The sequence below is a fragment of the Terrapene carolina genome, unplaced genomic scaffold (assembly GCF_002925995.2).
Source record: "Terrapene carolina triunguis isolate 2854851 unplaced genomic scaffold, T_m_triunguis-2.0 Scaffold25, whole genome shotgun sequence".
Classification (NCBI taxonomy): domain Eukaryota; kingdom Metazoa; phylum Chordata; order Testudines; family Emydidae; genus Terrapene; species Terrapene triunguis.
In genome coordinates this window covers 2,108,477-2,122,548 of record NW_020664376.1, presented here as the reverse complement: position 1 = coordinate 2,122,548, position 14,072 = coordinate 2,108,477, and the positions used below count along the sequence as shown (strand labels likewise).

General features: G+C 39.7%; 1 protein-coding gene across 1 annotated transcript in view; it reads left to right on the top strand.

Annotated features, from left to right (window-relative positions):
* Window positions 1-14,072, top strand: part of LOC113406293 (P protein-like) — a 346,792-nt gene that overhangs the window by 244,439 nt on the left and 88,281 nt on the right. Inside the window, exons 21-22 of the mRNA XM_026650336.1 lie at window positions 5,846-5,905; window positions 6,526-6,630. Of these exons, the coding sequence (XP_026506121.1) occupies window positions 5,846-5,905; window positions 6,526-6,630 (165 nt within the window). The remainder of the gene's footprint in view (window positions 1-5,845; window positions 5,906-6,525; window positions 6,631-14,072) is intronic.

Sequence of the window (14,072 nt, the reverse complement as noted above, 5' to 3'; positions counted from 1 at the left end):
CCCCCCCCAAGATTTGAAAGTATCTTGTCTCCTTATTGGTCCTTGGGTCAGGTGTCAGCCAGGTTACCCGAGCTTCTTAACCCTTTACAGGTAAAAGGATTTGGAGTCTCTGTACACAGAGAGCTGTTACCCTTCCCTTTATAGTTATGACAGCGATCTAGCACACAAGACCAAATTTCAAATACTGAAAATCATCATTAAAACACTGAGTGCAAGTGAGGCTTGAATAGTTTAATACGTTGTTTGTGCATTCAATTTCTGAATGGCTGGTTGCTTCAATCACATTTGATTCACTATTTCAGAATGTTGATGTGAAATTTTTGTTTTGGTTTGGCACAAATGTTTGGAGAATGGGTGATCTTCGTATGAATACCCGCATTCACATGCAAACAAGGTGATTTGTGCATGCACAAGAATGCTCGTTATTCACTAGTCATTATTCTGTTTTAAAAGTTTCAATCTTCCAATCGTGGTGCAGAAATAAGGCCATGATCTGACTTAGGTGAACAGTCTCACACCGTGAATAGTCAAAAAGAGCAGTTTATAAACAACTCATAATTTGAAATTTGTTTGCATAGTCAAATAACTATAAATAGCAAATAGATGTGTATATCTGAATTTATTTATGAACAATTCATCAACAGAAAAATGGGCTACATTTGCAGCAGATATTTGTCATGAATAAGTCAGCTAGTTCTGTTTAATATACCAAATTAGGAGTTCAGAGCCTAGTAAACTGAAAGATTATTGGAGGCTCTGATCATTGGAAAGGTTGTGATCAGCTGAAAGGAGTTCAGAACACCACTCGTTCATCTATTGTGATCTAGTGCCACCCATTCACATACATTCTCACACATGCAGTTTCTAATGCTATCCTGAAGTGTGTTAGGCAGGACTGGGAATCCCTACTGAAGTCACCATAGTTTTATGGTGCTAGCATTTTATGTAAGTCACATTCTCTGATCTACTGTTTTAGCTTGAGTTTAGATGTTTTTATTTGAGCACAGTGTGGCTATAATGTAATGTAGTAAACAATGTTGAAAGCAGTTTTGCCATTTACTGAAATCTTGCAGTTCCTATTGATATAATCCCCTGAACTTTTTTTTTATAGTTTCTCTAGTCACTGGTGGGTATTGGAAGAATGGTTAACAAAACAATATTTCTTCAGGCTCTCTGGAGCCATACTATCATTAACTTATGAAACAAACTGGGACAGATGAAATGCTCCTTGGAAAAGTGGCAACCACATTTAAACTCTTCCATTTATAAAAATTGGGGAGACAGCTTTGTTGCTGATAGCTAAATGCTGAGAAGTTTATTTTTGAAATGGGTATTATTGGAGTGTAGGCGTGTAGGCTTGCGTGGCCGCCCCTCACTGTCAATCTCCGAGGGGGGGCACGCCTCTTCGCTGTCACGCACCTGCAATGGCAGTCTGTATAAGGGGAAATTAGCTGTCTCTAGGACTCAAACCCTCAGACAGGGTAGAGCAGTGAACAGTTCAGAGGCCCAGGCCCTGGGGCATGGCATGGCACCAAGTACAGTCTAGCGGGCTCTGGCAAGGGGTGAGCGCCCCAGCAAGCGCAGGTCTCCTGACCTAAGGAGCGTGGAGTATTGCCACCCCAGGGGAGGAGTAGTAGGGGGGACGTGGGCCCTTCCCAACTCCCAGCCTAGGGCCCTAACAGCGGCAGAGTGGTCTTCCACTGGGTCAGAGGGGATCCTGACCATAACACGCTGACCTAATCTCTGGCAGTGCTGCAGCCAGACTTGGGTCGGCTGCCCCTGGGGCACTTCCTATACTCCCCCCTTGGGTGTACCTTCCAAGGGTCATCGTCCGTCTCCCCAGGGTACACTGCGAGCGGCAGTCCCAGCAACTCCTCAGCGTCCAGTGTGTCTGGACATATGGGTAGCTCGGGGCCCTCCTCGGGACAGCAGAAGTCTTCTGCAGGCTCCTGCATCTGCGGTGGGGAAAATGTGTCCGTCTCCTTTGTCAGCTGCCTCCCAACTGAGCTACAGGGCCCACCTTTTATACTTCCTGTTCCTGTCCTGCCCCTCTGTTTCTGGTGTGGAGAGCGTGGCCTTCCTGGTTCTGCCCAGCAGGGGGCAGCTGGCTGCCCCTCACTGTCAATCTCTGAGGGCGGCCACACCTCTTCGCTACATGGAGGAAAAGCTTAAATGTCATTAATGTTGTTGCTACTCTGTACATTTTGATAAAAATATGAAACTTTTAAAGGGGCACGCAAGTAGAAACCAAATTTAGATATGTTTAAAAAACTAATACAAATGTTTAATAGTTTTGAATTTTCCAGTAAAAGAGACTTTTCTTTAGATTAAACATTCCCTTCTGGTGTTTGTAGAGTGTATGGAGGAATTTAACTGAAAGATGTAGTCATCTGTTTTCTGGGTACTGCAACATTAAATGCAGAAGCGATTCTTCCCTCTTCCAGGGTCAGCAGTGAGGTAGCTGCCATTTTGTTTTTCATTTCAAATGCAGAACATTATATAGGAATCACTGTGCATCCTCTCCCTTCCCCTGCTTCCCTCTGTATTTATTCTCTTTTTCTAAAGTAAAAGTAATCTAGACTAAAAGTACAATTTTTCCCTTTGTATATGTGTAATTAATGTACAGCACAGAATTGCTCTAGATATTCTAACTCATCTTTAACGCAAGGAACTTACTAGGTAGGACACTACAATTATCCTCAATTCTTTTTCAAGAGTGCCATTATATCTTGATCTTCCACCAGGGATAGACCTAAAAACTGAAAGACAGTTCCCCTGTCATTGCAGTGTCATTCTCCCTAGTACCACACAAAAACATGGACATTAAGTTTGAGCCTAACTTCATATTTGGAATTTGAATGTTAAACCTCCTGGCCCAGAAGGAGACACTGCTGCCAGCTGAACCACACTAATATCTCTGGCTCAGCTGTGTTACAGCAGGTGCAGCACTTTTTTGTAGCCTTCCGCTCTGACAGTGCTGTTTGACTCCTAGTTGCTCATATTCAAAGCTATGATGAATATTCTCCATGCTGATTCAATAGAGTAATGGAGAGAGTAAAATAAAAGGTTAGAGGTACTCAGACTGAGGGTTCTGTTTACTTTGAGAGAATTGATTGTTCTCTCAGGGTCATCTCAATTGTATGTGTCCTGTGCCTCTCATATCACTGTCATGTGGTGCCTGCTCTCTTTCCCCTGTGACCTTCGTGTACTCTTTTTGTTCAATAACCCACCTGAGCAGCTGGAGTTTGAGGGTGTAGTAGGAAATGTACCTGAAGAAGCTTCAGATGACTGCTCCATTGTTGCTTAGTTTAGCACAGGAAAACAATTATAAGAGGCTAGGCTCTTTGGAGCTGCCAGCAATTCTCAGAAGCTATGAAAATGTAGGAAATTTGTATCTGTAACAGACAGGCCATCAGCATTAGGTAACAAAATTTGTATTAATAGAGCTTCTGAGCCTTGGGATGGGATACTCAAAAGTGCACCCCAATCCCATTCTGGACATGCTGGAAAGGGAGGTGACAAGTCAGGGGTCTGCTTCATTATGCAGACTGTCCACAGTGGCATAAGTTAGAGGAGTCCCATGACTGTTCTGAATCATGCTAGGACCAGGCCAGTGCAGAATCAGGGACCCATAACTTTCTCTTCAATGCCCGCCCTCCTCTTCTGTGCTGAGCAGAGCTAAGAGGTGAGAACTGAGCTTAGGGTCTGGGAAAAGGGGAAGAGTTTGGGGAAAGTTGAAGATAGGAGTTGGCCTCTAATAAAAAACTGGAAACTAAACATTCAATGTGATGACCTGTGCACATCCCTAACTAAGATCTAGGCAATAGAGAATGAAGTTTAGAACACTGATTTTATTTGTTTTGAGTTATTAGTGTTGGTGGGGTCCAAATTTCTCCACCTCTGCCATAGAATATGTGGTTCAATAGTCTGGTCTGGACTGATGGAGTAAATAAAGAACAAGGGTTTTTTTTTTTTTTTTTTTTGCTTTAACATTTACATTCAGATCTAGGGTATAAGGTAGCCACTTTGTGCTGTGCTGCCAGCAGAATCTTGATCCAGGGCTGGTGGACCCTTGGAGGATAACTATAATGCAAGAGAGATGGGATTCCTCTGCTGCCACAGAACCAGTGTAGAAGTTCCCATGCCACCCTCCCTACACCAATATTAGTGGTATGGGCAGGGCAACCCTATGCTGCATCTGTGATAAATGAAAGGAGGGGGGTAGCTCTCTTTTATGGACACCCAGCCAGCCAGTTAGCTATAAATCCCTCTTGGTATTGTTCTCTACTTGCTTTACCTGTATAGGGTTAAAGAGTCTCCCTGCATAGGTAAAAGAAAGGGAGTGGTCACCTGACCGAAAGGGCCAATGGGAAGGCTAGAACTTATTAAAATTGGGGTGGAAAAACCTTCCCCTTTGTCTGTGTTGTTCTCCGAGAGGGGGACAGAGCAGCGATGCTATAAAAAGCTTTGGGCCAGGCATGAAAAATCATCAAATCATACGTAGAAACTACTCATTTAAAACCCCAGATATGTAAGTAGATCAGGAAATGTCTAGGAAGACGCGATTAGGTTTATCTCTGTTTATTTCTTTATGGCTTATGGACTCCTCTGTTCTAACTCTAGGTGCTTTTGTTTTGCTTGTAACCTTTAAGCTGGACCTCAAGAGAGCTATCTTGATGTTTAATCCTTGTAATAGTTTTTTTTTAAATCTAGCAAAAAGCTTAAGTTCCAAATGAATTTTCTTTCTTTTTTTAAGAACAGGATTGGATTTTTGTGTCCTAAGAGGTTTGTGCACATGTTGTTTAATTAGCTGATGGCAGCAGCTGATTTCCTTTGTTTTCTTTCGCAGCTCTTCCCTCGGGGGGGGGGGGTGAAAGGGCTTGAGGGTACCCCACAGGAAGGAATTTCCAAGTGCGCCTTCCTGGGTTCTCAAAGCGGTTTTTGCACTTGGGTGATGGCAGCATCTACCCATCCAAGATCAGAAAAAACCTATAACCTTGGGAGTTTAATACAAGCCTGGAGTGGCCAGTATTAATTTTTAGAATCCTTGCGGGCCCCCACCTTCTGCACTCGAAGTGCTAGAGTGGGAAATCAGCCTTCACAGCATCAATATTTGGATGTGGTTTCATCCCTTGAACCTGTTAGCAGCCAGTGTAAATTAGAGCAGCCCTACATGCAACAGTCCTTGGACTGGAAAAATGCAAAGGTGAACTTCATGTAACTTTGCATCTCCATATGCTACCTCCCTGACTTGCACTATGTGTTTCTTGGCAGTAGCTGAGAATGTGACCATTAATTGGTTTTTGTTTTTTGGGTTCTGAGTCCAGCTATTTTACAGAAATTCTTTCTTTTTCATTTTTCTTTTTCTTCCTTTTCCCTCTTTTCTTTCTTTGCTGGGAATAAGCCACAAACTTCAGCCTGAACTGTCCAAAGTTTGGAATATTTGCTCTAGGTTCTTGCTTCATATCTATCTAGGGTTTCTTTAGGTTTAAAATAATTTGCACTCAAGTATTCAAACAAAATGCATCCACTCCAGAAGAAGGGAAACTTTAAACCTCAGAGTGGTGTTGTTAATGGAGATGAGATGTCTGTGCCCTACAGTCCCTTTAGAGAATCTGGTTGACATTTCAAATGCAACAAAATTCCACAAATAATGTGGCTCTGTTGACATTTCTACTGTTCTCAGTAGCTTTCCCAGCTGTAATGTGTACCTTACATAGGGTGAATATTGACACATTTTTGAGAGAAAATACCTGTCGGCTTTGTTTTAATTCACTTTAAAGTATTTGTTTCAACTGCATATTTGCTCACGTACTATTGGTTGATCTAAATTTCTCTCTTTTAGGCTTTGGCTCATCTTCATTTAATAGATTATATAGGAGAACAGACAGCTTTGTTAATAAAGGTACGTTTCAATGTTTACAGTTATTTCATTCCCAAGCTAGAGAAATATTTGTATTGCTTTAATAAATAGACTGACGAATCATTGCATATTGAAGGATACGCGAAGGGTTGTATTCCTGCATCAGATGTGCAATGGGTGCATTTCACCCTTCAGTGTGAATGGTCTTCAATATACATGGTGTATACCTCTCCAAAGCCAGAATATATGATCTTATCTGAATAGTCCGTCTTTTCTGTAGTTTTAATTCATAATAAACAAGGTGGGGGAGATAATGTACAGAGGGAAAAAAAGCTGTATAATTATAGCTGCACAGGACATTTCTTGTATGAAACATAAACATGATTGTTAGAAATGTCACTTGCTGCATGCCTCCTTTCCCGCGTTGCTGTCGAATCAGTAGAATTATTGTGTATAAATCCTTCAGTTATTTCTTTTTAAAAATTTATTTTATATTCATATCACCTTTTTAAAAATGAGTGTGTTGATGATTTAGTGAAGAATGTGTACAATTATGCCATTAGTAGCACGCAGAAATATCCAGTTATTGTTAGAGCTGAAAAAAAATGTCGGCTAGCTTTCAGTTTAAATGGAGTTGTAACTTAATTTTTTTTTAATACCAGGTGGTTCCCGAGGATCAACGCCTAGCAGTTGCTATCATTTTAGTACTCTGGGTCTCTGCTCTGGCATCCTCCCTAATTGACAACATTCCATTCACAGCTACAATGGTATGTCTCTCTTCAGCAGTTGCATTTCTTCCTTCCATTATGTGCAGTGAGTCCAACTATTTGATAACAAGCTTGCTTTGTGAGACCTTAACTGTGTTACAATTTCTCCCACCTCTTAGAGGCAGTGAATATTATTACTGGGCTTATTCATCCCATTTAGGCATCTCAGTGGCAATTTGAACATGCAAATATCAGATTTGCAAATGCCATTATGATGATTAAGTATTAAATTAAGTGCTCCATTGTACTTGCATTTTTGCACTGGCCCTGGGCTTCTGGCCTTTTAAGTATCTGGCTCTCAAATCTTCTTATTCTCGCATTAAATCCATAGTGGCAGTTCATAATAATTCATAATGACAATGAATAGTCATTGGGCCAAGGAAAGAGTGAGAACTACTCTATAAAAACTGGTGCTTAGGGCACTAACCTAGAATTTGTGAGACCCAAGATCAAGTCCCTGCGCCAATGCCCATTTAATTATTTATATAAAAAAGGAACAGCTTCAACAGGAGAGAATCAGAAAGACCCAACCCAGTAGAGGAGGAGGAGGAGGCAGTCTGCATTTGCAACCTTTAGTCCAGTGGTAAGGGCATTCTCTGCAATGTGGGAAACTGAAGTTCAAAGCCCTTCTCTGTATCAGGCAGAGAGGGGAAGTGAACTTGGGTCTCCCACATGCCAGTTGAGTGCTCTAACCATTGGGGCTAATCTAGTTTGAGCTAAATAGGAACAAAGAACTGGAGCCACACAAGAACAAAACAAAAAACGGATTAAGAGAATTTATGGAATCTCTCCATTGCTTAACAAATATGATTGATTCTAAATACAAGGGTCCGTGGTCGAGCTGAAAACAAGAAGAGGAGGCTGAAATTTGACTGATGGATTGTAATCCTAAAACTCTTTTGTTCACTTCAAGCATTTAAAATTGAAGATCCAGATTTCTACCCCAAATCTACATTTAAAAAGATGATGATGTCACAGTTCATTTAATCAAAATGATGGAAAATTGTGGAAGTAAAATCGGACAGTTGAATTCAGCATTTTGTCAATGTTTTAGAAACATACACTTCTGTCCATCCAGCTCAGCAATAAAGTGTGTTTTCAACACATTCCAATAGGTTTGGTCTTAACTTTGTAATAGTTATGTATTGTTAGAAAAAGAGCAACAACAAGAAAACTCCACAATAAGTTGGTTCAGTGGTTTTCAAACTGGAGTACATGAGCTCTCAACAAGGGGATACATAAGAAAAATCCTGTAGTGGCATATTTTATTTAGTGAAACTTGGCAATATAATCATAGGTATATTATGAACCTACCTCAGATGGCAGTACACAGTAGATTACATTATTTGGAAAGGGTTATGCAGCCTAAAAAAATTTAAAATCACTGTATCTATATGTATCTAAGGGCAGATACAAAAGAGTAGGGCCTACTAGTTCAGAAAGTGGATACTCAATTATTGTATCTCTTGTGTTTTATGTACAGAACTGTAAGCTTTTCATGCTGGACAATATGTCTGGCTGTTTATGCTTGCAGAATGCATATGGTTAATCACATAGTATTGTTTTGTTTCATTCCACAAAAATATTCTTGATTTTTTCAATGCCTCTGTTCTCCTTACCGTGTGTGTGTTGAATATACTCACAACAATCCTGCTTAAATGCTTTATTTTTTCATTTTAAATGCCTGCTGTCTTAGCACTGTTAATTCAGTAGCCAGGGAGTTTTCCCCTAAAAATGTTAGGTGATATAATGGTAATAAAAATCATGTTCCTTATTTTAATTGATTTGTTTTATAAGCTGCATATGTTGAGCCATCTGTTTATATATATTTTTTCTTTTATTACCAGGGACTAAAAATGTAGCCATAATAAATCCTAGTTTTAGTTGAATTTTAATACTATTTTCTCAATATACTGTAATAAATAATTTCGATTAACCACATTGCTGGCAAGATGACTGAAACTTGACAATTCATTGTTAGAAACCAGACTGATTTTGACCTGCCACTTTTTATCTCTAAAACTGACAGGCGCTTTTCATTTTCAGTGCTGTATTTTTCACAGGCATCTAATGTCCTCAATGTCACTTTAATTTTTGGATCTCCCTTTGTGTTCTACTTTACCAGAGTGTTCTGTACAAGCTTCAGTATTCCAGTCCACTGGTAAAAGTGTAATACTGGACCCTAGCAATCTGCAGAGACAGACTGTCCTTAATGAGACATCAATGGTTTTGAGAACTACAGATACATTTTCCCATGAATACACATTCTGAACAGCATGTGCAGTTTTCATTCCAAACAAACACTTTTCTAGTGTGTAATTCTTAGAAAAATATGTACCAAGAATTTAACATGGTATAAAATTAAGGTTTAAAGAAAACCCTTGAATAAAGAACACACAATTATCAAGTATGTGCAGGCCAGCTTGTGTGTGGCCTTATGCAAGTGTACAGGAGAGATGTGACATGGTACCTTCCACCCTCCCTTCTGTCCCTATGCTGGCATTGGGCACAGACCTGTGGGGTAGCTGAAGACACTCTTCCTGGATAGTACTGGCAGTGTTTCTAGCTTCAGCAGTGGGAGGAGAGAGAGGAACTCTATTACTACCTGTCAGAACTGGGCCAGCTGGGAGAGGAATGCCCATCACTCCCTTTCAAAGGGTGATTGAAATGCTGTTGCTGCAGCAGCATGAGCTACCTTGAGTAGAAAAAGGAATTCTGTCTGAGTGAGCTGCAGCACGTTTCTTCCTCACTGCCAATATTCTCCATGGCTTAACAGCCACAATGTAATGCATTATCTATATTTGTGCTTCAAGGAGGGCTTTCCCCATCACAACCTAGCTTTTCCTTCTCCTTGATCTTGCAGTGTAATCAACATCCTACATGTGTGACTGGTTTTTTTCATAAAAATGAATTCTGTACCAATCATCATTATGTTTTTCACTGTGAGATGAAATTAAAGATTGTGTCTGTTAATTTTTAAGCAGGAGCTTGATCTTATCTTTAGTAATTAGGAAACTTGATAAGAAAATTGTATGAAAAAATGTTACCAAATTTTTAAAATATGCCCTGTTTTGAGTATGCCCACTTTGTGATATTTTTGTTTACAAATGATGTAAAACAAAGGATGATCAAGGAAATGGAGGGCCTGTTTCACTCAAGGAGACTAAGGCTTGGTCTACACTTACCCCCCAAGTCGAAGTAAGGTACGCAAATTCAGCTACGTGAATAACGTAGCTGAATTCGACATACCTTACTTCGAACTTACCGCGGTTCAGACGCGGTCCACACGCGGCAGGCAGGCTCCCCGTCGACTCCGCGGTACTCCTCTCGTTGAGCTGGAGTACCGCAGTCGACGGGGATCACTTCCTGGTTCGATTTATTGCGTCCAGACCAGACGCGATAAATCGAACTCGGAACTTCGATCCCCAGCCGCCGAACTAGCGCGGCAGTGTAGACCAGCCCTAAGAGAGGTTGGTTTGTTTAGCCTAGCAAAACAAAGGCTGAGTGGGGGCACGATGGCTTTCTATAAATACATCAGGGGGGTAAACACCAGGGACTGTGAAAAGCTATTTAAGTTAAAGGACAATGTTGGCACAAGAACAAATGGGAATGAACTGGCCATGAACAAATTCAGGGTAGAAATTAGAAGACGATTTCTAACCATCAATGGAGTGTGGTTCTGGAACAACCTCCTAATAAGAATAGTGGAGATGAATAACCTAACTAGTTGTAAAATAGAGCTTTACTAAATTCATGAATGGGATTATATGATGGAGTTGCCTGCAATAGCATGGACTGGACTCAATGACTTGGGAGATCCCTTTCAATCCTATGTTTGAGTCACATACCAAAATCAATTTCCATATAATTTGCTGAGTGCCCTCCATTCCAATTCCAGCAAGGGGGTTTGAAACAACCCACAAAACCTGTTGAGTCAGGTTCTTTTCTAAGTATTTTCATATATTCCAAGGCTAGAAGGGACCATTGTGATCATTTAGTCAGACCTTCTGTCTAACACAGGCCATACAACTTCCCCCAAAATAATTCCTAGAATACATCTTTTAGAAAAAACATCCCATCTTGAATTAAAAAGTTGTCAGTGCTGGAGACCACCACAACTCGTGGTAAATAGTTTCAATAGTGAATTACTCTCACCGTTAAAAATCTATGCCTTATTTCCAGTCTGAATTTGTCTAGCTTCAACTTGCAGCCATGGGTTATACCATTCTCTGCTAGATTGAAGAGCCCATTATCAAATATTTGTTCCCCATGTAGGGACTTATAGACTGTAATCAAGTCACTCCTTAATCTTCGCTTTGTTAAGCTAAATAGATTGAGCACTTTGAGTCTGTCATTATAAGGCATGTTTTCTAATTCATTATTCATTCATGTGGCTCTTCTCTCAACCCTCTCTAATTTATCAACATCCTTCTTGAATTGTGGGCACCAGAACTGGACCACTGTATTCCAGCAATGGTTGCACCAGTGCCAAATACAGAGGTAAAATGACCTTTCTACTTCTACTTGTGATTCCCCTGTTTATGCATCACAGGATACATTAGCTCTTTTGACCACAGCATCACACTGGGAGCTCATGTTCAGCTGATTATCTACCATGTCCCCCAAATCTTCTTCAGAGTCACTGCTTTACAGTCTTCCTTTAGTTTTGGGGACATCATCCCAGGCTTCTTTTATGGCACAGAGCTGAGAGGAATATGAAGACATACTGCATCTTGTAGAATCATTCATACTTCTTAGATCTGAATTTATTTCCTGAGGCTGATTCCCATTCGTTGGTATTTCCTACAGTTTTTTTTTGTTTATTTACACCAATGTAACAACCCCAATGTGTGTTTCATACATTTATAAAATTGACTCCACATAAATTAATACCAATATAATCATGTGTTATAAAAGCAGTGAAGAAAATGTTTATCTTCAGATTTTTATATTTGCTTTACTTTTATGTTTGTAACACATTCCATGCACTAACCACAACATATAATACAGTATAAATAAATACACTCTTAACTGACACTATTTTAATTAAAGGTGTCATTTATATAAAGCTGTTAGATGCCTGGATTGTTCTGTGCACATCAGTTTATATATTTGTAGAATCAAGGATAGTGAGGGGATTGCCTTAATATAACATGTGTTTGAGGGCACTCCTCTTACTTTCAGGTGCAATAATTATTTTCCACAGACATGCCGTCTGTCTCAGTATCTGCAGGCAGGCACTTAGCCCTGTAGCAAAAGGGCAAAGAGAAGTTGGCCTTGCTCTGCTGAACCCCATCCTTCACTTTCCCTAAATCTTTCCAACAGCACATTAAACTTTCCAGAAAAGCTAGCAAGCTCTCTAGAAATTAGTGAAGGAGAGATTTCTCCTCAATAAAAACAAGGAAAGGAGTGTAAGAAAGAAACATTAATCTTCTGATATAAAGTTGTTGCTCTCATATAGCTACTGTTGTCTGTACTGTTTATAATCCCTCTAGAGGGTAGGAGAAAGGAGCATAAGCTTTGGCATATGGTTGACACACAAATAGACATTGGCTTTTGCCTCTATTGAAGGGCACTGTGTTGTAGCTAAAAAATTTCAAAACATTATTGAATTCCAAAGAACATGAAATAAATACGGGAAAGGTAGCAGTACTGTTTGTTTTAGCCAAATGCATCCTGCTTTGTAATAACCAAATTGACTTGCTGCAGACCCTTGTAAATATATACAGCTTGGTTCAAAGGCAGTTTTATAAGTAATCCTCATCTGAAAAAAATATATTGAAGCCTAGAATGACACATTTCCTTCCAACCATTTAATATTTTATGTCTCTATTTGCAGCACTGGGTTAATTGCATCTGTAAATGAGACTGAGGTTTTAAGCATTCAGAGTGAGTTCAAAAGTGATGCATAGCACATATAATTGTATAGATTAACATTACAAATGACATTAAATGTTATTTAATGGGAGAAATGGAGAAGCACTGCTCTTAAATTCAAGTTCATACACTGACTTCTCCTGTGTAAAATATCATTGTTAAAAGAGGAGACATCCAATGATGAAAGGCCTGATCCAAAAGCCAGTGAAGAAAATGGAAAGATTCTCATTGACTTCAGTGGTCTTTGGATCAGGCCCTATTGACAGAGTGCTGGGCAACAGCAGTTGAGCCAGTACTCTGGTCACTGCAGCTTTAATAATGATTCCAGAGCAGATCCAATTATCAGAGCTGTGCCTAATGGATGTGCTGAGGAGAACTAAGAGGCTACTCAGACCATTAGGCAGATGATATAAAAGGAAGGAAGAGGAAGGGAGGGAGGTAGCAGAAAGAGAGAGGGAGATTACTTTTCCCTCCTTGTCTCAGGAGCTGAGGGCTCCCTAGGCCTATAGATGTAAGGCCATATAGTGTATGAAGGTGGTGGAAAACAATATTGTAAATAAACTGCACGGGGTGTTTTACCAGAAAAAGGTCTCTGAGTTGTTTGTGGATTTGAGAAGAGGCATGAGAGAGGGGGCCCCTGCAACACCCTCCAAGAGTTACTGCTGAAGTGCAAGATGTTTGATTCTACATACACTACTCAGAGTCATTAGAATGAGGAAACGCTTGGATGGAACTGAAACAATGTGGTTGTGTTGTATCCAACATTGATTTGGGGGCATTAAGAATTAGTCTTTTCATGAGACTCTGTGTGTGTCAGCTGGGGTAGTTCACAAAACTTGGGGCATTTCTTGGCTCAGTGAAATATTTTGAACTGGAATTCTGGAACTTTAACTGACTATTTTTCTTTCAACTCCAATCCAGTTCTTAAAAGTTCAAGTTCAAGATGCAGCAATGCTTGTGGAGAGTTGCTGTTATTATCAAAGGATACATGTACACTACATTAAAATCCTAAACCCAGGAGAAATACTTTTCAAATATGTGGAAGAAGGTTATAGTACATCAAACCCAAAATTTGACTTATAACAGTTATTGTTTGGTGATGATTATATGTTGGATTTGAAGTTCCTTTAAAAGAAAAAAATATATGTGATACAGCACTCCATCACGGAGACAAACATATCTATTGATAATGCATGATTTGCAATATTTTTCTTCTCTTGCTGCAAAAGCAGCCATCTGAGGGAATTAAAGGTAAACAATCCAATCCTGCTGTCTCTATTGTTCTCAGAAGGATGACACTATTGATGTTTTTGACAAACAGACTAAGTAGACTTTTAATAAGATGAATAAGTCACAGCATTTCTAACTGAAAGAAAAATCAATTTGTCAAATAAGTAGATAACAATAAAACTGGTGGGGTAAAATATATGTTCGAGTTTCTAACAAGGTATTAAATATAGTTTATACAAGATTTTAAAATGTGGATGCCCCCTTTTAATTTAAGAAAATTACAAGATTTTTGTTCTTACTTTAAATCATTGTAATGTATGTTTGTCTCTAGAAAA